General features: G+C 33.4%; 1 protein-coding gene across 1 annotated transcript in view; it reads left to right on the top strand.

Moving 5' to 3' along the window:
* The window catches only part of LOC119665700 (probable cationic amino acid transporter), a 54,146-nt gene extending 42,150 nt beyond the window's left edge, over positions 1–11,996 (top strand). The window contains exons 2-8 of the mRNA XM_038074934.1: positions 9,732–9,857; positions 9,920–10,073; positions 10,155–10,286; positions 10,348–10,446; positions 10,543–10,751; positions 10,967–11,138; positions 11,959–11,996. Coding sequence (XP_037930862.1) covers positions 9,732–9,857; positions 9,920–10,073; positions 10,155–10,286; positions 10,348–10,446; positions 10,543–10,751; positions 10,967–11,138; positions 11,959–11,996 — 930 coding nt within the window. The remainder of the gene's footprint in view (positions 1–9,731; positions 9,858–9,919; positions 10,074–10,154; positions 10,287–10,347; positions 10,447–10,542; positions 10,752–10,966; positions 11,139–11,958) is intronic.
* The last annotated feature ends 15,401 nt before the right edge of the window (positions 11,997–27,397 follow it).

Raw genomic sequence — 27,397 nt, 5'->3', positions numbered from 1 at the left:
AACGAAAACGTATCGTTAAAGGGTTATGGTTCTTGGATAGTCACAAATTCCAGGCAGCACTGTTTCGCCAAGGCTCTGACTCTATAGGAGGCTGCTATAGCAGAGAAGAGTTTTGGAGTCAATGAAACAACCTACGAGAACCTTGTGGTCGTGGCGGAGTTCGGAGCATTATTTCCCAGATTTCAAACGGAATGTGGTCTTCAACAATCGCCATCGCGACAAGTGTGCCCTTGTGGAGACTGTGAAGCACCCAAAACTCCTTGACCCGCCAGTCCTTGACACAAATGCCCAAATTTTGGTACTCAACTTATCCCAAAATTCGGTCATTTTGTTATGAAACTGAGACTTGAAGGAAGTCAACATAGATTTCGGACTTTGACATTTCTGCCTCGTCCACTACCTTTAGACCCGCAGCAAAGTGAGGTTTCTTTTCAGGAACTCGACAAATTGCTCGACGAGGAACCTGCAAAAGAGATTGTTAATTTCTTAATTAGACCAAATGGCCTCTGGGAAATTTTTTCGACAGTATATCGATCTTTTTAGAGCGAACAGCCATAAGAAGGAGTATTTAACCATATTGTGCATATTTGAAGGTGTGCACTCCGTTATTGTGTTTGTACTGGAATCCATGCAATAACAGTTTTTAAAAATCGAGCAGGTTGGTCATTAGACTGGTTATTAGTTATATTGGAAATGTTTTTATGTAAAATTTTAGATTTTCATATGTTTCTGGTTCTTAAAATATTCCTTTCGATGATAAATTAAGGAGAATAAAATTTCAGATCGATTGCATTGTGATAACCCGTGCCGAGTTGAGCAATATAGAATATCAATATCAATATAGAATAAGTTATTAAAAGCACTATTATGCTTAAAGAATACATTACTAAAAATATTTATTTCAAGACAAATTTTGATTACTTTACATTATTTTTATGTCTTAACGTTATTATACTGTACTTTGTTTGGTTTACTACTCTAATTTTTGAAATTCATCATGTTTTCGGCTTAGCAGTGACGATTTCGTATGAGATAGATACATGTATAGATAATATTCAACAATTTACAACAAGTACTGTTTGTCTTTTTTGTCATATGTCAAGGGTCGGTTGAAGTCAGTGATTAACTTTAGAGCTATTTCTGCTGGTACATAACATATAAGTAAAAACCTTATGAGAATATCAAAACAATAAATATTTGCCAAAACACCACAAAACTGTATTTTTGTTTTGAGTCCTTTTTATTTCATTCATTTTGGAATTTCCTGAAAAATCAAAATTTCTGTTTTCAAATTCAACTGAATCATATTTGTACAAAAGTAAAAAGTTGTGTATTAATTTGTAAAATATTGTAAGTTGTTTGTGATTTTATGAAATATCATTCACAATAGTGCAAATGTTTCTCTATCAAGTTTCATAATACCAAATTTGCCTACCAATCGACTCGGTAGACAAATGTCTATTGTCTATCGGTAGACATTTCATAATAGCCACCACAAACAAAAATTTAGATTGATAGCGGAATATCACAAAAACCCTCTCAGCGGCCATATGCGAGTTCGCAAAAGAATTATAAAACTAAAACAAAGATACACATGAAAGAAAATGAAGCAAATGGTGCACAGATATATTAGCACATGAGAAAGATGTCAGGAAAATAAACAAATTAAACATAGTCGAGAAGAGCTGGAAAGCAGAACAACCCCACATACAACGTTTCAAATCGTGCAAATCGACCCTATTGGACCATTAAGACCTACAAATAGATATAACATAGGTATATACTGACCATGCAATGTGAATTGAGCAGATACATAATTGCGTACCCAATTTTAAACAAAGAAGCAAAAACAATAGTTACTATGCTAGTAGAACAGGTTATATAAAATTTGGATTTGGATTCTTAAACGAATTAATGTCTAATGTCACAGAATTGTTGGGCATTAAACAAGTTTTCTCAACACCTTAGAACCATGAGACCATTAGAACTATAGAAAGAAATCACAGAGTTCTCAACGAATATCTATTACATTTTGCGAACGATGATGCGTGAGATAAGTGGTTACCATATTATGCATTTGCGTATAATACAACTCCCCACATCGATACTGGATATACTCCACATGAACTAATATTCTAAAAAAACGAAACCGTTTTTAAAATAAATTATTATTATCATACAATGATAACACTTTTGGTCAACACTTTGATTTAAAGCTATATTAACTACATAAAGTATATCTTTTAATATCCTAACAACATGAAATAATATTTTAGTTTATTAGTTATTATGCAATTGCAACCTATTTTACTGATTGATAATACGCAATTTTAAGAATTAGTCATTAAAATTCATAGGTAATTCTTTGCGTAATTTTGTGTTGATATTTTTAGTCTATGACTAATAGCTTATTAGCTGAACATTATCTAATATTAAAGGTTAGACGGATTCGAATAGCAAAGAAAGAACAAGGACAAAAATTTATTTTAATTTATTGAAATTTGTCTGACATACAATGCTGTTTCGAGTATTGTCAAGTACTCTTCATCAGTGGTCTCTGGAAATAATCGAATTTTTAATTAGTTTATAGTCCGTATATATGGTAATTTGTTTGGAATGCAAGTGCCAGGCTTAGAACTCGTGCCTGTCAAAAATAAAAGCGATGACTAATTGTGTTTATCCACAAATAGCCAAGGCTGCACAAACTTTCAGTGCTCTAGTTCCAGGTTTTTTGTCACTTTTTTATTTAATTAGTGACATTAACAAATGCACTTGCCGTGCTTACAATTTCAATATTTGAAGCACAAGAATTACCAAATAACTGGATACCATCAGTCCATATTGGTTTTATGATGCCGTTTTACAAGAGTACTTTATACTCTAGGCACAGGGAAGTTCTGCTATTAATGAGCCAATGCAACTTAGGGGCTTGGAGCTTCATCTAAATTTTTTTGGCTTCAATATGTTTGCGCCAAGTTAGTCGTCTGTCTAGGTGAATACCTAAGTACGTTATATTATCTGCTTGTGGTATGGGAATTGTTGGAGATGTACTCCGATTTAAGATAAAAGTGACGTTTCTACATTTTAGTTCATGAATTTTAATTCGCCATTTTGACAACCATTTCTCCACCTAAAATAAATGAGATTGAGATTGGTTTGAAGCTAGCACAGCGTTTTTGTTTCGACATAAAATATCCGTATCATTAGCAAACGTTGTGGTGACGACTGAGCTACTTATTGGGATATCAGATATGTAAAGTACATACAAAATAGGGCCAAGAACACTTTCTTGTGGAACACCAGCTTCTATTGGGAAATTATTAGAAGTATATGATTTACATATCACTTTAAAGCTTCTATTATGCAGATATGATTCTAAAACTGAGTGGACATTTACAGGTAATGAACACCGTATCTTATATATAAACACTTTATACCATACTTTATCAAATGCTTGTTTAACATCGAGGAATACCGCGGAATAATATTCTCTGAGCTCAAATGCGTGTCTTATTTCATTCGTTATACGATTCACTTTTTCAATAGTTCCATGTTTTTCCTTATAACCAAAGTGGTGAGACGGTATTAGGTTTTGACCGTCAAGGAATAATTTCAGCTTTAAAAGCAGTGCTCTTTCAAAGAGTTTAGAAACGCATGGCAGCAAGCGTGACATCTGCCACTCTGTTGAGTAAAAGCCAAATTTAATAATGGCATTAAAAAGTCTTGTGATAAAATTTATGGCCAAAAGGGGTAAGTTTTTTATCATGATGGATGAGATATTAGCATATCCCGGTGCCTTTCTGCAATTTAACTTGTTTGTGATTATTTGAACAAGATCATTGGCCGTGATATTCATGTTAATAGATGGTGCATATAGATCTTGAGTGGGAAAGTCATATTGTCCTGTTGCAGGATTTGGTTGAAACACCTCTTTTAGGTTATCTGTAAAAACGTTAGATATTTCTTCATAACTTCGCGCCCAGTTTCCAGTTTCGTGCCAGAGTTTCTTATTGGAGAATCGGATTCTATGGGGGAATTTATACCTTTGCTAGCATTCCACAAGGATGAATTGTTTTTGACATTTGGACATAGGTTTTGAATATAATTATATTGCCTGACTTTGGTTTCCTTGCTTAGTGCAGATCTAAGTCTCCTTTGGGCTTCCTTAAGTAAGTTTTAACCTACGTTTTTGTAAAACTAAATTCTCTATGTCACTATTTGTAAGTACTTTATTGAATCTGCAAATTTTATTGTTTTTAGGGGTGGCTGCTGCTGAAATCAGAATTGAGTTTAAAACCGAGGTTGCGTCCCCAATATGAGACTTACACTTTATCTTGTAATTTGTATGTATGTGTGAATTTATGTACTTTTTATATTTGAGTCAGTTTGTTGTAGGACTTGTAAGGTTATAGGAACAGTCATATAATTGAGAACCATCAAGTAAGCAAAATGTAACTGGAGAATGGTTAGAAGACAAATCGCAGCTTGTGTATGTTGAGATAAAATTGTTGCTTATGCCTTTGGTCACGGCGAAGTCTATTCGGTCTGGTATTTTATTGTTATCAGCAGGCCAATATGTTCGCTGCACAGGGGAGATTACGTCTAATGCATTTTTTCTACTTAGAATAGAATTATAAAGCTGTTTACCTTTTGGATTACAGAGTCGTGAACCTCAATACGTGTGCTTGGCGTTGTAGTCTCCTGCTGCAAGAATTGAATCTAAGTAAAGTTGAAGCAAAGGGGGCAGTGAACTGCCGATAAAGTTAAATTTTTCTCTTTGTGCTTAAGGCATATTGATGTGTTGGTTTTATAAAACAAATAACCAGGAATAGTAAAGAACTTTTTATTTGTTAGATGTGTTTCTAAACAAAGCATTACATTCACACTTTCTCGGGTCATGAAGTTTGTGAGTTCACGTTTATGTTGGCTTAAGCCGTTTGCATTCCATGTACAAATTTTTAAAGTACTCATTTATTAAGCTCTGGGTGAGAGTGGAGATCATTATTTCCAAACTATTGCTTTGAACTGGAGGCGCTTGTTGATTGTCAGATTTAACGCCATTAGCATATGAAACACCTGGTGTAATAGGCTTAGAAGTTAAAGGTTGGGGTACTTCAACTAATTTGATGGGGTTACTTCTTGTAGGATTACGCAACGTTTCTTCCTGCAAAGCTAACCTGTGGTTTAGTTCTTTATAAATAGGATAGCCTCTGTAGTTTACGGTGTAATTTCCGCAGCAGGTGCTACCTTTTTTGGAGTTGGAATTCTTTAATGTCTTAATGTCTTTTTATCGTATTCGGAACTACGGTAAAGTTCAACTTTAAACATGGGTTGTGGGATCTTATTTTTATTAACTATATTTATAACTGCTCTAGCGCCAAAGCCTTTTTCGCTTAGGGCATTTGTGATTTCAATACGTTATACATCTGACTCAATACCTTTGATAACGACAACAAGACGTTTGATACTCTTCAGTTGGTATGTGTAGTAATTTTTCTTGTTATCGTCGAAATGTTTGGTAATGACTCTGAAATTGTTTTCAGTGTCAATTTGTATCCTAGTTTCATATACCATATATTGTTTCTGGTTAAGGGAACAATATGAAAAGCATTGCTAACAAGGGTATTTGAATTGCGTTCACGCATGTAAATTGGTGGGGGCTAAAACATTTTGTTAGTAGGCTGATTAGCTATTTCTGTAAATTATGCTTGTTCAGCAAATCTGTTGCCAGAAAGTATATTTATGAATGCACTATCTTTGTTGTTTTTTTTTAGCACCTCTTAAAATGCCTTTTTAAGAACTAAGTATTCATATAATATTGATATAGCGTTCCATGCCTGTTTGGATTTTAGTTTTATTTTTTGGACTCGCTAAGTCGGGAAATGCAAGCGATTCTGCTGAAGATACAATGTTTTGTAAGCTTTCAGCTGGTGGACTGTGGCAACTTGTTTGATGCGTGTATTACTAGACACGTATTACGTTTGTTTGGGATGCTTATCGTATGTCTTCTCTCTGGGGGAGGATTTGCATTACTTATTTGCATACGTGGTTATGAATGCAAACAGCAGGTTTGCTATAAGATTTACTTATTTTTCTTCTATTAAAATAACATGAAATAACGTTAAATTTTATACAAATATAAGTAAAAATTAAATTAAATTGATATATATATATATATATATATATATATATATAAATAAAAGAAATAAAGAAAAAATAGAAAAAGTAAATATAAATGTTATATTTTATATTGTAGTTAATAAATAAATAATTAAATAATTATAAATAATCCAATTATGGTAGATGTGATGACTGAATTGTGTTGTGCAATGTTGTGTTGTGTTGTATTGTAGGCTTAGATTTGTGTTAGCTTTCGTAAAACTCGTTTTTAATAGAATAATATCTGTCTCCATCAGCACTTTTTTTGTTATGTTCATGTATGCACAAAACCGCACTGATTTTGTTTCTCAAACTTTTTATTTTTTTGCTTTAAATGTTTAATTTGCTGTCTCTGTCAGCTATTTGAGCATTTAAGATTAAGTAGTGCAAAAAGAAAATAAACCAAAATTCGAAAAAGCGCGTGCTATTTTCAAACTAGTATTTTATGCACTTTTTACTTTTGGAATTGCTTTTTATCGATCATTTTATTTTTTTGTGTTTTTCTATTAATTACAAAAGTGGTTTTTACAAAAATACTTAGACTGTTAATTTTAAATTTTTTGAAGACCGATTTGAAAACACGTCCGCTCACTAAAAATGTTGTTGATAATTTTTTTTTTATTTGAGATCCATTTATTTTATTACAATCTGTCAGGTATGAATGACAATAAGTAATATATATGTTTCTCGATGTTTTGCTTCTCATCCTTGTAAAAGTGTTGGAGGGGGACATCAAGTATGTAACCAGCGGGTTTGTGTGCATATATATGCGATGAGCGTAATTCTTTGGTTATTTCTTCCTTGATTGTGCGAACATGTAGTTGTTTATGCAGCTGTTCATTCGTTATATACCAAGATGCATTTGTGATCATCCGCAATGTTTTAGATTGGAAACGCTGAATAATTGCCATGTTTGAGTCTACTGCAGTACCCCATAACTCCATATAGGTTTTAGTACAGATTTGTATATGAGCCGCTTATTGTCGAGTGACAATTTGGAGTTTCGGCTGAGGAACCAAGTTTCGTAATTTAAGACCAAGGGCTTTACGCTTTTTGAATATGTGTGATTTCCAGGTTAGTTTACTATCCAGATATATGCCCAAGTATTTTGTTTCTACAGCTTGTGGTAATTGAGTATTGTTTATTAAAACAGGCGGACACGTAGAACGTTTTGTAGTAAATTTTACCTGGACAGATTTTGATTCATTCGGTTTGATACGTCAGTTTTTCATCCAGAGAGCAACATTGTTAAGGCAGGTTTGACGTTTGGTGGAACACGGATTGGGTCGTCTGCAAATGTACCGATAACACTCTCATCGGTAAGAGGAAGATCCGCAGTATATAAAAGATAAGGCATTGGTCCCATTTTGCTACCTTGAGGTACTCCTGCTTCTATATCATGAAGTACTGTAGTTTCGTTTCCATGCTTAATGAAAAAGTGTCTTGCCGAGAGGTATGATTTTATAAATATGAAAAAATTTAAGGGTAGATTCAGTTTTAGTTTAAAAAAAAGGCTTTCATGCCATACTCGATCAAAAGCTTGTGAAATATTTATGAATGCAGCAGTACAATATTTTTTACCATCTATCACACTATGGATATGTCTGGCAAGTCTATGAATTTGTTCTATTGTGCTATGTTTTAAGCGTAAGCCAAATTGATGGTCAGGGATGAGTCTGTTTTGTTGGATAATCGGCGTAAGGCTCTTTAGAAACAGGATTTCCATAACTTTCGATAGCATTGGAAGTAGACTTACCATATTCGGCGATATGATTTGACGTCTTCTGGGCTTTTCCCTGGTTTCGATATCATGGAGATTTGCGCTATCTTCCACTGTGGCGGAATAAATCCCCTTATTATCACAGCGTTTAATAGATGAGTCAGTAATACAAATCCTTTTGGTGGAAGCTGCTGCAAGGCCATGCCTGTGATTAAATCGTATCCTGGAGCTTTTTTTACTTTTAACTTTGTTATTATATCCCTAACTTCATTAATATAGTATATCTTTCAATTGGAAGTTCCAGTTGATAAGGCTCTTGTAGAAAATTTATCCTTTGTTTCATGATATCAGTCATATTTTGATTATCATTTGGTTTAAAGACCTGGTCCAACTGTAACGCGAATGTTTCTGCTTTTTCAATATCAGTTTTTGCCCATGAGTTGTCTATTTTGCGTATAGGTGGTTGATAAGCAATCGATCTGTTATTCTTTTTTATGACTTTCCAAAGGGAGTAATTTGTATCATATGAAGCACTTAGGTTTTGGAGGTATAGAGACGTGCGATTATTGTTATACTTTAAAAGTAGGGCTTTAACGAGTTTACATAATTTGTTTAAGCGAGTTTTATTCGCAGTGAATCTCGTTTTTTGCCAATGTTTTCTCATCCTACGCTTTTCTTTGATCAGGTATCTAATGTTAAATGGATAATCTTGCTTTACACTTTTAGGAAATGGTGGAGTTGATTCCCATGCAGACATTTGGACACAAGAGTTGAAATGCTCTACTGCTTCAGTTACATCAGATTCAGTTTTCAACCTAACTTCGGTATTTAGACCAATTGTAATTAATTGACGATAACTGTTCCAGTCAGTATTTTTGTTATGAAGAATACATTTTTCCATAATTTCACAGCAGTCATTGAGAATGATTATTATTGGCGAGTGGTCTGATGACAAGTCGAAATTGGACTTACAGGTAGTAGTCTCGATACGTACCCCCTTTGATTGCTTCGAAAAGTTGTCGTCCGTTTGGAGATATTAGGCGGGAACCCCATTTGAAGTGTTTAGCATTAAAATCTCCGCCTACTAGAAACCTAGATCCAAGCAGCTGAAAAAATGATATGTACACATCCTTCGATATACTGTGGCGCGGTGGGCTGTGGAGGGATGAGAAAGTCATGTCGCCTTCATTAGTTTGTACTACGATGTTTGTTACCTGAATTTCATTCGTGCAATATGGTTTTACTTCATAATGTTTTATCGATATCCTTATGAGGACCGCAAGGCCTCCATTTCCTTTACCACTGGGATACATTGTGTGATAAAATAGTTGTTGTTGATAATAGAAAAAAAAATATGAATATGAATAGTACTTGACACGTTTAAGTTGTGACATCGCTGCATTATAATAGATTAGTTTGTACATTCAACACCCATACAGTGATTATATAAAAGAAGCTTATAGTACAGTAACGTCAGTGATATACTTTTTCGTTATTCTTTTTATTTTTAAAGTCTGTACAATTTCGATAAAAACTAAAAACGTGTTGGTAATACAAAGAAACCCTTTGTGTTTAAAAAGTAAATTAATTTAGTTTTTTGTTACTTCGTTGAAGAGCTTCACTAATAAGTGATTTACAAATAGTTTAAATCATGATATAAGCAGCTTCAGCTGTAACAACAATAATGCAAAAAACTCGTTAGGTTAGGTTAGGTTATAATATACCTAACTCGTCACTACCCATAAATATTTTAATTTATAGTAAACTTCATCCATTTTTAAGTCTAATCTTACACTCATTTATATTTGAAACCAATTAAAAATTTATATTTTATTCATTCAATAAAAAATAGATAAAAAACAAAGTTCCATTACCGCCTGGTGTCTCTTCAACTAGTCTGCTTCCAAAGCTAATACGCACAAAAGATGTTAAGCAATTACAGGATGGAAGTACACAGTCCACGAAACCAAAATTAACAGTAAGACCCAAAAAGATATAATATTTTTGGCAATCATAAACGCATATTTTTGTACTAAATAGAAATGCCTTAATACTTTGGATTTAACTTCACTTGGAATTGGATCGTGCTGTGGCACTGGTATGTATTTAGTAACGGGAATGGTTGCAAAAAACATGGCGGGACCAGGTGTAATTATAAGCTTTTTAATAGCTGCAATGGCGAGTATATTTTCGGGTATGTTTTTATACATAGAAAGTATAAGTAATCCAGTGAAATATGTTAAATAAAAATAATATATTGTCATCTTTTATATAGGAGCTTGTTATGCTGAATTTGGTGTCCGCGTTCCTAATACTTCTGGTTCCGCATATATGTATTCATATGTAGCAGTTGGTGAATTTGTTGCATTCATAATTGGTTGGAATATGATATTGGAGTATTTAATAGGTTAACTATGTCATTCACTTATGTCCTTTTAAACCTTAATTTAAAACTTTCATTCTAAAAGGAACAAGTGCCTGTGCATGTGCGTTGAGTTCGAGTTTTGACTCTTTAACTGGCGGTGCAATTACCAGCATCACAACAGATTCAATTGGTACAATATTTGGTAAGCGATTTATACTATATCTTACATCTGATGAAATTTATTTCTGTAAATAACATCTTTCAATTTTTAATGAATTTTTTGAAATAATATCTTCAGGCAAACCACCAGATTTTATAGCATTTGGCATTACGCTAGTTATGACCTGTGTTCTGGCAATGGGCGCTAGTAAATCAGTCATATTCAATCACTCTCTTAATGCGATAAATTTGGCTACGTGGGCTTTTGTTATGGCCGCTGGCTTATTTTATGTAGATACAAGCACATGGACTGAACATCAGGGTTTTCTTCCTTACGGTTGGAGTGGTGTAAGATATTAATGAATTTATTGACATTTATCACATCTTTGATTTTTATTAAGTTATTATTTTACATATATTATATGCATATTTATTATTATGGATAGGCTATACCATACATGCGACCTGAACTATCTTTTGTGCAGTATCTTGTGCACATATCTTATTTATACTTTACAATTAGAAACTTAATTTATTCGCATAACATTTTTTTTTTGTTTCAGGTGTTTTCCGGTGCTGCGACGTGTTTTTATGCATTTATTGGTTTTGATATAATCGCCACAACTGGCGAAGAAGCTCATAATCCGCAAAAGAGTATACCTAAAGCTATTGTTGGCTCACTAGTAATAGTATTGATAGCGTATGTGACTGTCAGCTTAGTATTAACATTAGTTGGTAAGCCAATGAATATTTATTTGAAATCTTTTATATAAATATAGAAGACTGTGTTCTAATAATTTTAGCTAATATACCTGTTTATTTATATATATATAAATAAACAAATAATGTAACACAAAATTGTGTTAATTATTATAATTATAACAAGATATTTCTCAAATCTTTTCTACTAGCAAGATAAGCTAGAAGATAAGCTAGCAAAAACAACGCGAAAATTTCAGACTACGTTATTACCATGCAGAACTAATGCATCATGCCGAGTTCAATGTTTGTCAACAATAGGATCGGATATATCGAAATTCAAGAACAGACTTCCAATTATATGTTACGCAGCATGATTTTGGGAATCTGGAGGAATTAATGGCATTAGCCGAAAACTTTGAAATGATACGTCTGGAACAGCACTCATAACCGGCCTGTCAAATTGGCCTGTCGTCGCTGTGAACAATGCGGTCATATTGCCAGTAGATGCTAAGGACGAACAATACTATTCTGGGATATGTAGCATTGACTATTGCCGAAAACATGTAGGAAACGACAACCGGGAGTGCTCTACCGCGGGGATAGCGACTCCTACGAACAGGAACCCTGTGAACTGCATACAAAATAACAGGATGTCGCTGCAGTCGACACTGGCGCCTCACGGAGCTTCATTTTACAAATACTGGTAGAAATAGTGGGACTCCAACAAAAGACACTCAAAACTGCCGTTAAGATGCGAATAGCAGACGATACTTCACACAATCTTACCTGAAAAACTACAGTACCCCTGTAGTGTTAGTTAAAAAGAAAAATGCTGATTAACGTTTTTGCATAGATTATCGACAGCTTAATGCTAATTCTACTAGACGCTAAACCATTGTCACGAATCCACCATATCTTGCTCTGTAAAAGTGTGCTTCCTATAGAATTTGTAGCGCATTTCTTTTAGAATTGGATATAATCCAATAAAGTGTATTATATTTTCTGGCTGGTCTAAATTACACAATGAACAATGTGTTGAATTTACTTGCACATATGGTCTATAATTTAAATTAAGGAGTTCGCCCCGAGTTTTACAATCTGGCTGATAGTTCCAATAGTATAATCATCTTTAAAATAATTCTGATCGCGTAATTCATACTCCAACCTTTTGTAAGCATGTCTATAATCACTTGCCCTTGCTGTCAATGTAAATTTAGCTCTTTCATTCGCCATAATTTTTGTCAATAAATTTTTTTGCCACGAATGCCATACAAAGCTGACTAAACTACGGCTGACAAAAATAATCAAGTTGCTGTAACAAAAATAAATCCAAAATTACTGGACCTACTAGTGTTAGAACAGTCATTTACGCCCAAACTGTGAAGGGACCCATTCAAAGAACTGACTCACAAATCAACAACGCGTTGTCAATTATCTTAACAAAACTTAATCTACAAGAAGAGGTATTTAAAACCCTCGAACAACGTCTGAGCGTGCTAGAGCACAATATGCAATTTTTAGATAATGACTAATCGTTTGAAACTATTCTTATGGAATGCGAATGGCTTAACAAAACATAAAAATGAACTCGAAGTCGTATTAAATAGCGAAAACATTGATATCGGTCTAATCGCTGAAACTCATGAAACTCGCATAGAACGTTTAAAAACTATACTCTATACCATACTACACATCCCGATAATTGCGCTAGGGGTGGCAGCGCTGTCATAATTAGAAACTCGATAAAACATAACTTACTAGAACATGCGCATTAGTCAGTGATTGCCATTTTTCAACAAAACCTGTCTTCGTATTTGCGAGCAAACTTGCTAGAATTTTAGGGAGTCTATTGTTACTCAGATTCATGACGTGATTTATATATTTAAAATTTAGTTTTAGCGTCTCTATATAGAAAGTTGACAATCCTGTTTCTAAATGTAGCATATAGTTGAGCGTGTTTTGCGGTAACTTAAATATTCTTTTTACGAAGTACCTTTGAAGCATTTCTACTTCGTTATATTCGTCTATTCCCCATACATGTGCTGTATAAAAGAGGATTGATTTTACCGCCGCTTGAAATAATTGAAACTTTACCGAGGTCGCAACCTCATTTTTTCCTAAAATTACTTTCCATGACAAGTTTATTGCATTTCTGGCTTCATTTAACTTTTTACTGAGATGTTCATTGAATTTACCATTATAACTGATCCAAACTCTTAAATATTTGTATTCTCTCACTACTTCTAACGCATCACCATTTAAGTTACAAATTTCATTTTTCATAAGCCTTCTGCAATTCCTCTTGAATATCATAATTTTAGATTTAGAAATATTTATTTTAAGTTTCCATATCATACAGTAGGCATATAATTCATTGATTATAGTTTGCATCTTTAAAAGTGAGTCCGCCATAAGTATTAAATTATCTGCATATAATAGTAATTTAATACATGTTCCATTTATTAGGATACTTTCGGAAAGATAATTGTTTAAATCGTCTATGAATAACGCAAAAAGAAGAGGGATTACCAAGCAACCCTGTTTTACTCCTGTGTTCGAAGAAAACCACTAATAAAGACTGTTTCCGTCCCATACTGCTGCAGTCGTGTTAAAATATAACGCCCTCAGTATGTTTAGCATTTTTGTAGATATACCATAATTACTTAACTTATGAAACATAGCATCTCTGTCGATAGAATCAAATGCGGCTTTAAAGTCTACAAAAAACATGTACAATTTTTTTCCTTTTTCAACGTATAATTTTCTATTATTTGTCAGAATAAAAACATTGTCCACAGTTGAGTAACCTCGCCTGAAGTCTGCTTGGTATTCACCCAACTTTGCAAGCGTTGATGTAATATGCCTGTAAATACTTTTGCTGCCGAATTTAAAAAGGATATTCCTCTATTATTTTTTACGTCATGCGGATCACCTCCTTTAAATAGTGAAAAAACTATTGAATTTTTAAAACATCCCGGTACTTCTGAATTATCGTATATGTAGTTAAAAATCTCTGTAATTCTTGTGATACCTTAAACTTAAGCAAATTTTAAAAATTCTGCTGAAATTCTATCTTCACCAGGCGCTTTATTTTCTTTGCAACGCTCTAAAACCTCTGTTAATTCAACTACCTCGATTTTTTTGTCTAATTCATTGATTTGAATTTTTGTGCTTAAAAGTTTTTCAAAATAAGTACCTAGAACGCCAGAATTAAGATGCACTGACTTACTGAAATTTATGCCATTTACTTTACGTACATTATTCCAAAAGCTTTCGGAGTCTTTTATTGATGATAATGATAAGGTAAGACCATTAGTGTATTGGATTCTTTTATTATAACAAACAGTTCTGTAAACGCTTTTGGCTGTCTTATACTCATTCCAATCAGAAACTAGGCCCTTTTTTGTCGCCATTTTCAAGTTATTAAAACAGTTTCTCCTTGCAATTTCACACTCTTTAGAGAACCAATCTTTATTCCATTTTCTCTTCGTTGGCCCTTGTTGAAATGGACTAGCAGCTTCATTTATTGCTGTATTAAGTGTTGCTATCATTTCATCAGCTGTAGCTTCACACATTACATCACTGTTCAATAATTGGTCAAGATTAATCTGATATAAGTTCAAATATTGTTTTTGAAGCTCCATTGATGCTTATATGGCGTTTACATTGGCCGAAAATGGCTCATTTTGATCAAAAATCGAAAATGAGTATCGAATGGCTCATTCTTGCATATAAAATTTCAAGCGCAAAAATGAGCAATTTTCTCACATTCTGTATGAAAGACGTTCGAATGCATTCCACATATGTTCCAAATGCAAAGGAATCTATTGAACATACCCTAAATGAAAGCTCTTCATGGCATTTTGACAGTTTGAAAAAGCTGTTTTGACATATTTACAAAAAAAGGTAAACAAATGTTTGGTGGTTGCATTTTCTTTAAAACGATGCACCAATTTTTGGAACTTCTACTTCCCAAAAATAAATAAATCGAATCTAGAAACAAGTTTTCAGTTTATATTGTAAGGTTTGAAGGTATATTTAACCTTCCTGTAACATTTTTTTGGCACAGACCAAAAATTAAATCAACAAATGACTCATTCAGAATGAGCCATTTTCAGCCAATGTAAACGCCATATTAAGTAGTAGATTCATATTTTTACAGTAGTTTATATGATTTAATTTAAACGTTACTTCCACGGGTAGATGGTCAGAGTAGATTTTCTCTTGTATACTAAGTTGCTGTATAATATTTAGAAATAAACCTTTTAAAACACAATAATCAATTGTTGACGTTGCTCCACCACGTGCAATTGTTATTTCGCCCTCTAAATCGCCACTAATTCTACCATTCATTATTGTGAGCCCTAGAGCTCTATTAAACAACTCTATTAATTTTTTTTCGTTCCTATCTAGAGTTAGATCTTTTGCATTTCTTTGTAACTTTGCGTTTCCTTGAGGTAATTCTGGAATAAACTCAATAGCTTGTTAATTTCCTATTATTCCATTAAAATCGCCTATAACCATCATATTTATATTGTCTATATCATATAGTGGGTCCCTTAAGTCGGTGAGATCAGCATCCTAATTATTACAATTTATATACACTGGAACAATGTAGGCCTTTTGATCTTCCAATTTTAGCTCAACCACCATAAAATTAGCCATCTTATTAAATTGCGCTATTCCTTTATCATACACTTCTTTCTTAATACCATAGAGCATTCCTCCACTGGCACGTCCCCTGCTGGCTTGTCTTGTTGCAGTCACCCAATGTAAAACATGATTTTTAATTTTATTTTCAATGTAGTCTACTTCATTTTCTAAGAAAGTTTCATACAATAAAAATACATTTAAATAGTAAAAAAATAATTATATATCAGCTTATTTTTAAGACCTGCTACATTATATGATAAGATTTTACAAGTAAATTCTGTTTTTAACTCTACATTATTTTCTATATGAGCATTAATATTTCCATTTTCATTATTTCTGTGTTCACAATATCTTAAATATGCTGAATGTGAAATATTTGGTTTTTAGATTTTTCCAATAAATAGCTATAGCTTAAATCTCAAGTAGCTATTCTATCACCATAAACTTTTTTAAGTACGTCATTAGCTGGCTGCTTATTATTTACTAAAATACCTGCGCTGTTGAAGTACATTTGCCGTATATCTTAATGGAATCATTGCGTACAAATACCTTTTGACCATTGTCCAACGACATGAGCTGCTTTTTCAACTGCAGCTCATAGTAGAGACCTATTCCATTGGCTTGTGTTACCATTCGGCTTATATTCTACACCGGCCATTTGATCAAGTTATAAGAGTAGATTTGGAACCCCATGCTTTCGCGTATCTGGATAATATTATTGTTACAAGAACAAACTGTACGTTATGGGGCATATATTTACATGCAGCACCATTTTATCCCGTTATATCAAAAATTTGCAGACGAATACAATTTTTGTCTTTTGGTGTTTGAACTTAAGAACTCCAAGAAAAAATATATGTATGAAGATAATTCTGCAAGTGCAGTAAAACACAATTTTTATATTAACTTAAACTCTTCGTTTCACTCAGCTTAATACTTAAAGTTCTAAAGTAGTTATACCTACACAACCCTGACGATGTACTTTGATACCCCAAAAATGGTGAGGGCGTGTACAATGTGTGACCACTTTGCCGAATTTATTGCGTTCCTCATGTCAAGTGTGACTACAGCACAGTAGTCCTTCGCACCATCTCTCCATCTAGTGTCTGAGGTGGCCTCCCTTACTATCTTAACAACCATGTCGACTGCGTCAAGAGCGATTTTTCGCGAAGCCGAACTGTCGCTGATTTAATCCATTTGGGCTTTCAAGGACTTCACTCAAATGACGGACTATGATGCTCTCGAAGGTTTTCCCGAGTTCGTCAAGGAGACAAATCGATCTATAACCCGTGTGATCCTTAGAATTCTTTCCTGGTTTCGGTATGAGAATCAGTATTTGTCTCTTCCAGCAACTAGGAAATATTTCTTCCTTTAGGCACAGCGTAAATAGCATGACCAACTTTAAGGGCTAAGACTAGCGCGGCGCTCGAAATACCATCCGGACCCGGAAAAAAATAGCAACGTAGCAGATTTACTTTCACGTATTGAGGAAAGAAGTGGTTACAAACAGATCGATTTTAGCAAGTTAGCTAAGAGCCAGAAAGACGAGACCGAATAAAAAAACCTTTTAACTAAAAATGAGACATCGTTATAACTTAAGTGGATCTGCATGCCAAAACTACGTATTCAATTACATGTGACACTACCTTCAATCATGTGCACAAAGTGTCTTATGGCTTGGTAAATGGCAAGCAATTCTCTGTCATATGTGCTATATTATTTTTGTGTGTCGGTTAGACGCTTTGAATAAAAACCGAAAGTCTATTTCGTATGTTCTGCAATGCTGCACCTACTGCTGAGCACTAGTTCATCTGTGGTTGGATGTGCTAATGTACTTGCATCTGCGAGTGCTTTTTTTTATATGATAAAAGCCGATTCTGCATCTTTTGTCCATTTCAGCTGAGTTTTGTCATTCATTGTTTTGTCATTTGTATTGATTTTTAAAGGTTTCTGCATTTTATTTTGAGTTTCGGCTGCACCAGGTATGAAAAGTAAATAGTGATTAACCGTAGCTTGTTATTGACTGTTGCAATCAATGAACTTAGGTCGAATGGCATGCTACACACTGAATTTTTTGTTTTTGCTTACACTGCCGAGACTGCATGATAGATGCCCATCTTGACCATCAAATACGCCTGCTGTGCGCACTAACCTAGATCGATATATACAACTGAGACTGCAGCCCGAACAGCTGCAGGTAGTCGATCGAGTCACAATTGTTTGATAGCGCCGTCCTTCATTTCGCCGCTAGCCAAATTACGCATTGTTCTAAGTAGCTGAGGATGTTTTAAGTCGCCTAACTGACATTCTTGCACCAAGCGTTGCAGCTTCCGGTTTTCTGAATCAGAGTAATTCTGGATCAGACGCTTTTTATTGCTTTATATTTTCCAGACAGTATGGGATATGTGTGGGATATTGTTTACAAAAGCTTGAAAGGATTCCTTTCACTAAAGTCATCGATAATTAAATATACAGCTGAAAATGAGTTTAAAGCATTTGTAGAAAATTTAACCAAAGAACCGGTACTACCTTCTGCTCAAAAAGTAGCAGATTTTGTTAACTTCTCCTTAAGTAATAGACCTTTTTCAAAACTTCTTTTTCGTTATATTGGTATACCCTTTTTTGACACATGTTACAAATTTGAGCGCCATCTTTCAATTAGTTTGTTTACAGCAGCTGTTAATGTGAGACTACCTCAAGTGCTTTCAACTATTTACTATGGAAAATTCAGTTGAACAACGAGTTTGTTTGAAATTTTGTGTTTTGAACGAAATTTCATGTGTTGAAGCATTGAAAATGGTGCAGAAAGCTTACGGGGACTCTTCTATGTCTCGAACATAGGCATACGAGTGGTATAAATCATTCAAAGAGGGTCGTGAAGTGATCGAAGATATGCCTCATTCTGGACGTCCATCAACATCAAATACCGAAGCAAACGGGGCAAAAATCAAGAAAATTGTGTTGGAAGATCGTCGTATGACTGAAAGCGAGATTGGTCGTGATTTAAACATCTTAAATGGATCCGTTCACCACATTCTACATGATATATTGGGCATAAGACGCGTTGCAGCTCGACTTGTACCGAAACACCTTGATTTTTAGCGAAAATAATACTGAAAGAACGTGTGTGAAGAAATGATTTTTGAGCATGGAAACGACTCTACATTCATGAACTGCATCATAACAGGTAATGAGACATGGGTTTATGAGTATGACGTCGAAACCAGTCAACAATCGAGCGAATGGCGCTTCGAAAACGAGCCAAAACCCGAAAAACCGCGTAAAAATCGCTCGAAAATTAAAGTTATGCTCACTGTTTTTTTCGACTACCGCGGTGTTATTCATCACGAATTTTTGCCAGAGGGTCATACCATCAATAAAGAATATTACATCGGCGTTATGCGGCATTTTCGTGAGTCCATCCGTAAGAAAAGACCAGATTTATGGAAAGCCAACAATTGGATTCTTCACCACGACAATGCTTCATCGCACACGGCTCTTGTAGTACTCGATTTTTTACCAAACACGGCACCACTGTCATCGCTCAGGCACCATATTCGCCAGATCTGGTGCCGTGCGACTTTTTCCTGTTCCCGAAACTCAAATTGCCCCTTCGTGATAAGCGTTTTGAGTGGATTGAATCGGTGAAAGAGAATTCGCTGAAGGAACTAAAAGCCATACCTGCACGGGCCTACGAAAAGTGTATGGAAGATTGGGTTACGCATTGGCATAAGTGTATCGCTTCAGAAGGAGCATATTTTGAAGGAGATAAAATAAATTTGGAATAAAATTTAAATTTGTGTTTTATTTACAAAATCCGGGTACTTTTTGAGCAGAAGGTACAATTTTTAATCGTGCATTAAGTCCCATAGATGGAACATATATACCAATAACTGTGCCTACAAGACTTCTTTACCAGTAATAAGGAATTTTTATCAATTTGTGTTGGTTTCCCAGATTCGGTGCACAATGAGCGGGTTCTACAAAGCAGTGAATTATTTAATTTGTAAAATTTTCTTCCACTAAGCTACTACCTGTTAGGCGATAGTTGATACTGTTGCCGGACTAGTCCTAGCAATTCTCACTCCATATAAAAGATTGCAGCCGTTAACAGTAAGGCAAAAAAAATTTAATGAGCTTCATAGTAACGAGCTTCGTACAGCTATTGAATGTACATTTAGTGCATTGAAAAAACGTTAGCGCTCACTGTTTAATAAGGTTCTTAGGTTAAGCCTTGAACACTGTATTCAAACAATAGCTGTAACATGCATAATGCATAACATAAGTGGATGATGGACTTAACCTTATTGAAGTAAATGACATCGTGGAGGATTGTCGTTATGAAGGAGTTGTTACTGGGAATGAAAATATTGATGCAATTTCTATGCGCGATGAAATTGCAAATAACACTCATATGTAATTTAGTCAAAAATTTTAATAAAAAATCCTATTTTATAAATGCTTTCTAAATTAAATTTTTATATATTATTAGATTTCAAAAGATATTTTGAATACACCAGTAGCGAGGCGTCAGCTTTTTGGCAAGGTGTTCACAATTTAATCAAAACAGAATTCCAACTATAACGTATTCCCCCTACTTCTAAGTTTTGTCCTTTCCACAAGCAAATAGCGTACAAGACCAATAAAACAATTTATTTAAATGTTCGCAGCCTGTGATCCACTGGTTTTTATTTACCATAAAGCTATAGCTGTAGGAAAACGACGACTTACCATAGATTTCGACATTTTTACAACAGGTATCAAATTCTTCATATCTGGAGTTGGTTTATTCATTTTATGAATTAAAATCTTTTTTCAGAAGATCGTTTAAAAAAAGATATTTGAATCAAATCTTTAATCACACATTAATTCATTTCTAAATATTATTTTTCACTTCAAATTTCTTTAATTTTTTTCTTTACTTTTACCATTTGCTAGTATAAAATTATAATAATGAGTTTGTTTTTGGTTTATTTCCAACCTCTACATAAGAGTAAGAAACTCTCATGCATTCATTTACTCTTTTACTTTGTATTTACTATGAGCGGTTCAGTTTTTTTACTGAACCATTTGCCCATATAAAACAGCAACCGTGACTTTGATTGTATTTGCACGCTTTGTATGAACTTATGGTTCAGTTATTCGATTGAACCTCTAGTCAAATGTAAAGCGATTTTCGCTCAGTCATTTCTTTTCTCTTTTGTATTTACTTTGCATAACATTGTAGGTTCACTTTTTTTATTGAACCGCTTGCACGCATTAATTTAAAAGTTATGATTATTCTACGTAGATATTTTGCGGGACTTGTTTTCTCTTATATTTTTATATTTATTTGTATGTTTTGTGTTTATTATAAGTAATGTTGGATGTAACTAACATATGTATGTGTGATATTATTTGTATTGTACGTTTTGTGTTTATGTTAATTTGTTTGGAACAGCTATTATAAAAAATGTTAAGTAGTAACATAGCGAGATTATTTACCTAATAAAAAAAAATCTAAAAAGGAAGCTTTGTTAAGGTGTTCAGTGAACACTCTGAACCATTCGACGCCTCGCCTCTGGAATACACTTATTTTTTATAGTTCAAAAAATTTATTTAAAATGATTACTAAAATTATTAACAAGCTTTTAATTAATGCTAGTTATAAAATTTATTAAAAGTACTTAAAAACTGTCTTATTATTAATTAAAACTATTTATAAAATTTATTATTACCTATTATTAAATAAAGCTATTTATGGTATAAAATTTATTAAAAGTACTTAAAAGCTATCTTACAACTAATAGGTTCCTTACTCAGAGTCGGACGATTGTATTTCGGATTATAACAAAGTTGAAATATACTGAGTAAGGGACCGTGTTGCCTTCCTCACCGCCTTGTCCATCTTTATGTAGGAGGCTATAAATTGTCGCATTGTTGGCTCCCTACTGGATGAAGGTGAACTACGCTGGGATGAAGTATACTGGGATGAAGTATGCTGGGATAAAGTGTGCTGGGATGAAATATACTGGGATGAAGTATGCTTTGAACCAACCAAAGGTAATGGGAATTCGATTTCAACTGCTAAACTACCGTCTTCACTGTTGATTACAATTGGTGGATTGAAATTGCGGTGCTGATTGCAATACTCGTGAAGTTGGCCATAAAAGGGCCAATTTATTGCGTTGTCAACGCCTTCCCCGTCTCTACATGTCGGCGGATTTCTGAGACGCTAAAAATAAAGTATTATTATTCTGTTATATTCAAAACAAATTCATTTTATTTTGTATCTTCCCAAGAAATTGAACCACCGTTTTTTAAGGGCACTCCAGAGTCATCATTAGATCCATATTGGTTACCAACCAGTCTGCAAAATAAAAATGTAATTTTTAATACATATTTAATGGCACATCATATTTAAATTAAAGGAAAAAGAAAACAGGAAATAAGCTAAAATAATATATTAAGATTATTTTACATATTATTAATAATATATATTAATATATTATAATATATTAATAAGGCTAATATATTTCAGAAATACAGGACTTATTAACATTAAATTACGTTAGTATTATTGTTAATGTATTAATAATTTGAACTTACTCCCAGCATTTTCAGCCGTATGTGGGCCTGAATGAAGCCTCCACCATTGCGTTACCCACTATAATTAGGAAATATATTATTAACATTTATATACGTAAAATATACGTAAATTGAATAAAATAAATACTTACATTTTTTATTATATACAAGCTTTTTTGACATTTTAATGTTATGTTGATGTGTAACAAAATTTTAGCTGCCGTATAATTCCATAATCTTGAATATGTTCAACACAAACACAATTATGCAAACGTCCGATTAGAGTATTTATTACTAACACTTTTTAGTTTCATCGTCTTGCTCCATTTGCAAATAAGCGTCTTTTAAATCTATTTTTGTAAACAGTTTGCCGTACCGAATAGTGTGAAATAAATTTTCGCGCAAAGGTAATGGATATTGTTCAACATCAATTTGTGGACTCACAGCAGCTTTAAAATCTGCACAAATACGAACCGAACCATCAGGTTTTTTGACTAACACGATAGGTGATGCCCATTCACTAAATTGCACTGGCTTTAATATTTCAGCATCTATTAACCGATTGATTTCTTGTTTAAACTGCGGTATTAATGCGAACAGTACTTGACGGCTTTAACATAATTTTGGTATAGCATTTTGTTTGAATTTTAATGATGCTTTAACATCTTTAATAGTGCCTAAAGCAGGCTTAAACAATTCAGAATAATTTTTAATTATTTCATTTTCCAATTTTGCTATTGTTCCCATACGATGAATTTCAAATCAAATTTGTTTTTCACCAAATCCATATAGGCTATGATTTGTTTTAATAAGTGTTAGACGATTTAAAATATTATACGTGGATTTTGTTAAGATTGAAACCGACACACCGCACCTGAATCTATTTGAAATGGAATTACTTTCATAAAACACAATTCCGATTTCATTATCGGTTTTTGTTTTGTGGGATGCATTGTTTTTGTGACTCTCTCCTCTTTTGTCAATACTGTAAATTTACACATTATCTACAGTGTGCGTATTGTTTTTGAAAGATTTTTTGTTGGGCTTTTGCTTTTTTACAGCTTGACAAACTGGAGATATACCTATGACCAATTTTCGCGAAATTATTACAGATTGCATTTTTATACTTGCATTCGTCTCGCGAGTAAGACACAAAATATCCCGAACACCTTTTAAACTTGTTAGTTATTTTATTAAAATTCCGACGTGAATTTTTTTTATCATTTTTTTCGCACACAATATTTATTGGTATATTGTTACCAAATTCTTGATTTTAAGCAGATTATCGCTGTGGAATGATTAAGAGATAAGTCTCAGGTTGTATATGTTGAGATAGAACTTCTACGTAGGCCTTTGGTAACGGCAAAGGCAATAATGTCTGTGGCTCATTTATTTTCTTGCGAGAATTTTTTCACTTGTTTTTTGTCACTTTTTTCGAATTTGCCGTTTATGTAGCATAAAAGACTCAGCATGCGAGAACGTTATGGTGTGATGAGAAGAACTGATGAAAATGGAACGTTAATTTTATATGTTAACTGATTATATTTAAATTTAAATTTAAAATATTTATTATAATTAAAATACTAAATATAATACAATATATATATTAAGTATATATGTGAGTATTCAAGTATATATGTGAGTATTATTCATTTTTTGTGTTGGCAATTAGGTTAGGTTAGGTTATACCGGTGATCCCTAGTGGATCCACTTAGGCCTATTGGCCCATTGTGATGCCGTATATAAATAATAAAAAAAAAACCTCAGTGTTTAAAACCACCTAGAACCTTTTGCGAAGCATAAAATGCTATCCTGTAACTGATCCAGGTCCTCAAGGAAGGGGGCTCCTAGAGTACTGAATCGCCGACGTGCATGAGCTGGACAAAAACACAACAGATGAGATGCGCTCTCATCGTCCTCCCCACAGCTACGACAGATTTAGTTGAAAGGAAGACCTAGTCTTCTAGCATGGTTCCCTAGCTTACAGTGCCCTGTAGTCAACCCTACCAGAAGACCAATGTCCTTGCGGGACATCTCAATTAGAGTTTTCGATTTCCTTTTATCGGAAAGTGGCCAGATTGCATACAGATGTCTACATATCGTTGAGTCTTCCCATCTTTTGTTAAAAGTATTAGTGCAGAAAGAACTCAATAACAATTTACATGATGTTAGCGATATGCCCAGATAGTCTAGGCATATCTAGAAGCACCCTTTCTGGCTAACTCGTCTGCTTTGCAATTTCCGAAAATATCCCTATGGCCGGGAACCCAGATTAGAGAAATATTGAGCTGCGTCGACATTTCGTTTAGAGATGTGTAGCAGTCAAGAACCGTCCTAGATGTAAATTGAAACGAACTCAAGGACTTTAATGCAGCTTAACTGTCTGATAGTATGTATATATTCCTGCCAAATATATCATCTACATTCAAACAAGCTATAGCTTCCCTGATGGCGACCACTTCCGCCTGGCAATTAACAAATCCAACTTATTTTTGGTGCTTTTTAATAATGTAAGCATCTCTTGAAATGTTTGGTTCTCCTTTTCATTTTGCTCAGTAATGAGGCGCTTAATTCTTTCGATCTCTGACAAGTAGGTGCCATCCTTGCTTTTTTAGGTTCCGGCGCTAATGAAGGCGCTGGTTCTACTTGGTGTGTGGACATTGGAGAACCAAAGTTGTTATCTACAATTTCTTCACTCTCACGAAACGTCACCTCAAAGAAATTTGATTGTATCCGCAAACAAACAGAAATTGAAGAAGAAAACAGAAATTGATATTAATATGTAAAACAAAAACATGTATTTCTTTTATCGGAATGCCTGTTTGAGGGGTATTTTGATCACCATCCACTGCATGCCTTGAAAACAATGCTATCATCTCTTTATCCATTCCCTCAAGAGTTTTCGGCTCTTCACTACTCGAGTTTCTAGTTATATTTTATTTATTTTGTTAGTGATGTATGTAGAATTAAATGAAATTAACATAACAAATAGCACTTGTATCAAAAGTACAAGTTTACAAGTGCAAATTTATTCACTTCAAATCACTTTTTTCCATTGATCTGGGTTTTTATTGGATCCTCCAAAAGCATTTATTTCTTCAACACAGTTTTGACAAAAGTTTTCAGTATTTTTATGACTATCCGGGCCCGAAAATTAACCTCGAGCAATACAAATATTTTACTTTAGCAGCCCTAGTAATATATATTTTTGTGTCTTCAAAACACGACTAGACAAATTTTTTTTAAAAAAATCGCAAATGAAATAAAACATTTCAATTTATTAATAATACCTATAAATATATTTAAAATTATATATACATATGTATCTATATAAGTACTTACATCACTAATTACGAATATATATATTTATAATAAATATAGTCATATGTAGCACCTCAGTGCAACACATATCATATGACTACCTCATAAGTGCAATTCAAGTACAGTGTATTCTGATTAAACTGCAAGTTGACAACTTCCGTGGGAATGCTTTGTTCACTGAGTTCTACTGAATGAAAATATTGTTATCACTATCTTTGACTTAATTCAGGAATTTAAAGAATAATAAAATCATTTTAATGATAAACTTAAACAAGGATTGATTAATTTATCTATACTTTATTTAAATAAAACAAATGTTTTCACTATTACTTTATATAATTTTAACATAAATTCAACATTCAAAAAATCTCGCAGGCAATTTGTCAGGTGACAAAAACTCGAACGAAAAGATTTATTATTTTGTGTGTCTAATCTAACAACAACGTCTTCATTAATTTTGTTTCTGATTACTTCTACTAATGTATGTTAAATTTATTATATGAAAAATGTTACCGAACTTTTCGTAAATCACTTCATCACCGTTGAATACTAGTACGTAATCTTCTCTGACATAGTTAATTATTTCCGTTGACACCATGCCAAATAAAATTAGAAAAATTATCAGTAATGCGTCCATAGCCTGTAAATGTGAAGAATTTAATTTTTTATTGTATTAAGTTCTATAGTTTTATGCTTTAATAATGTTTTTATGAACTATTCTATTCCTATTATGGTTTTTTAATTTTTTTCTAGATCTTCTTCAAACCTTTGCTTTTTATATTTTGCGTCTAGTTTTTTTCTAAGGCAATAGGTATGTTAAACCTTTTCGTAAATGATTTCATTGGGTTTGTAATCTTTTAGGGTTTTTTTTGTTTAATATATTATTTTGTGATTTTTCTAATCTGCACGGAACACATTTTCGTGTTGGACCTTATTAAATAGAACATCCTGTGACCTCAAATCAGTGACGGTATGAATCGTTTTATTGCAATGTTGAACAGCTCTATATAATATAATACTATAATATAATATTTAGTCATGAACTATAATATATTCTTTTAAACATCTAGTGATTTCTGTAATTGTGGAGTGAACACATTCTATTTGATCGTTAGTTAAAGTGTGTTGCGGATCGAAATAAAAGATACTAATATTTATTCGTTGCAATAAACTTTTGAAATGGGGGTTTTAAAGCCTGGTTCGTCATCTAGAACTATTCTTCGGGCTAATGGGAATATTTGTAAAATTTCTAAAATTTTTTCGTCTAATTTAGTTTTGTCTTCAATGTGTTTGATCACTAAATATTTAGAATTGGCGTCAATGCTTGTGATAAATATAAGTTTATGCGGAAAGAAGATATCTAAGTGTACTACCTCCACCTCCTTCTTAGGAATTAGAGCCTTGCCAATTGGTATTGTTGTATTGCCTATTGTGTTTACTGCGGTTGCATATTTCACAGTGTCGTGCACAGTGTAAAATGTTGTGTCATTTGTAGCCAGTAATATATGGTGGATGCCTGTTTTAAATTTTCTCTGTGATTTCTATGTGCGCATGCATGTGTTTCCTTAACTATTGTTTTTTGATCGTCGATATTACATCGAGTGGAAAATTTTTGGTATATAAAAATATCATATTAAAGTTTTTGATTAATTTTTCTTTAATTTCGTTTTGAGGAGCACAATGGATTCCTGTTATTATTTTGGGTTGTAAGTGTTCCTTTAAAATGGTTAGCAAATTTGAATTATTTCTAA

The sequence above is a fragment of the Teleopsis dalmanni genome, chromosome 1 (assembly GCF_002237135.1).
Source record: "Teleopsis dalmanni isolate 2A chromosome 1, ASM223713v2, whole genome shotgun sequence".
Classification (NCBI taxonomy): domain Eukaryota; kingdom Metazoa; phylum Arthropoda; class Insecta; order Diptera; family Diopsidae; genus Teleopsis; species Teleopsis dalmanni.
This window is presented reverse-complemented; position numbering and strand designations above follow the sequence as displayed.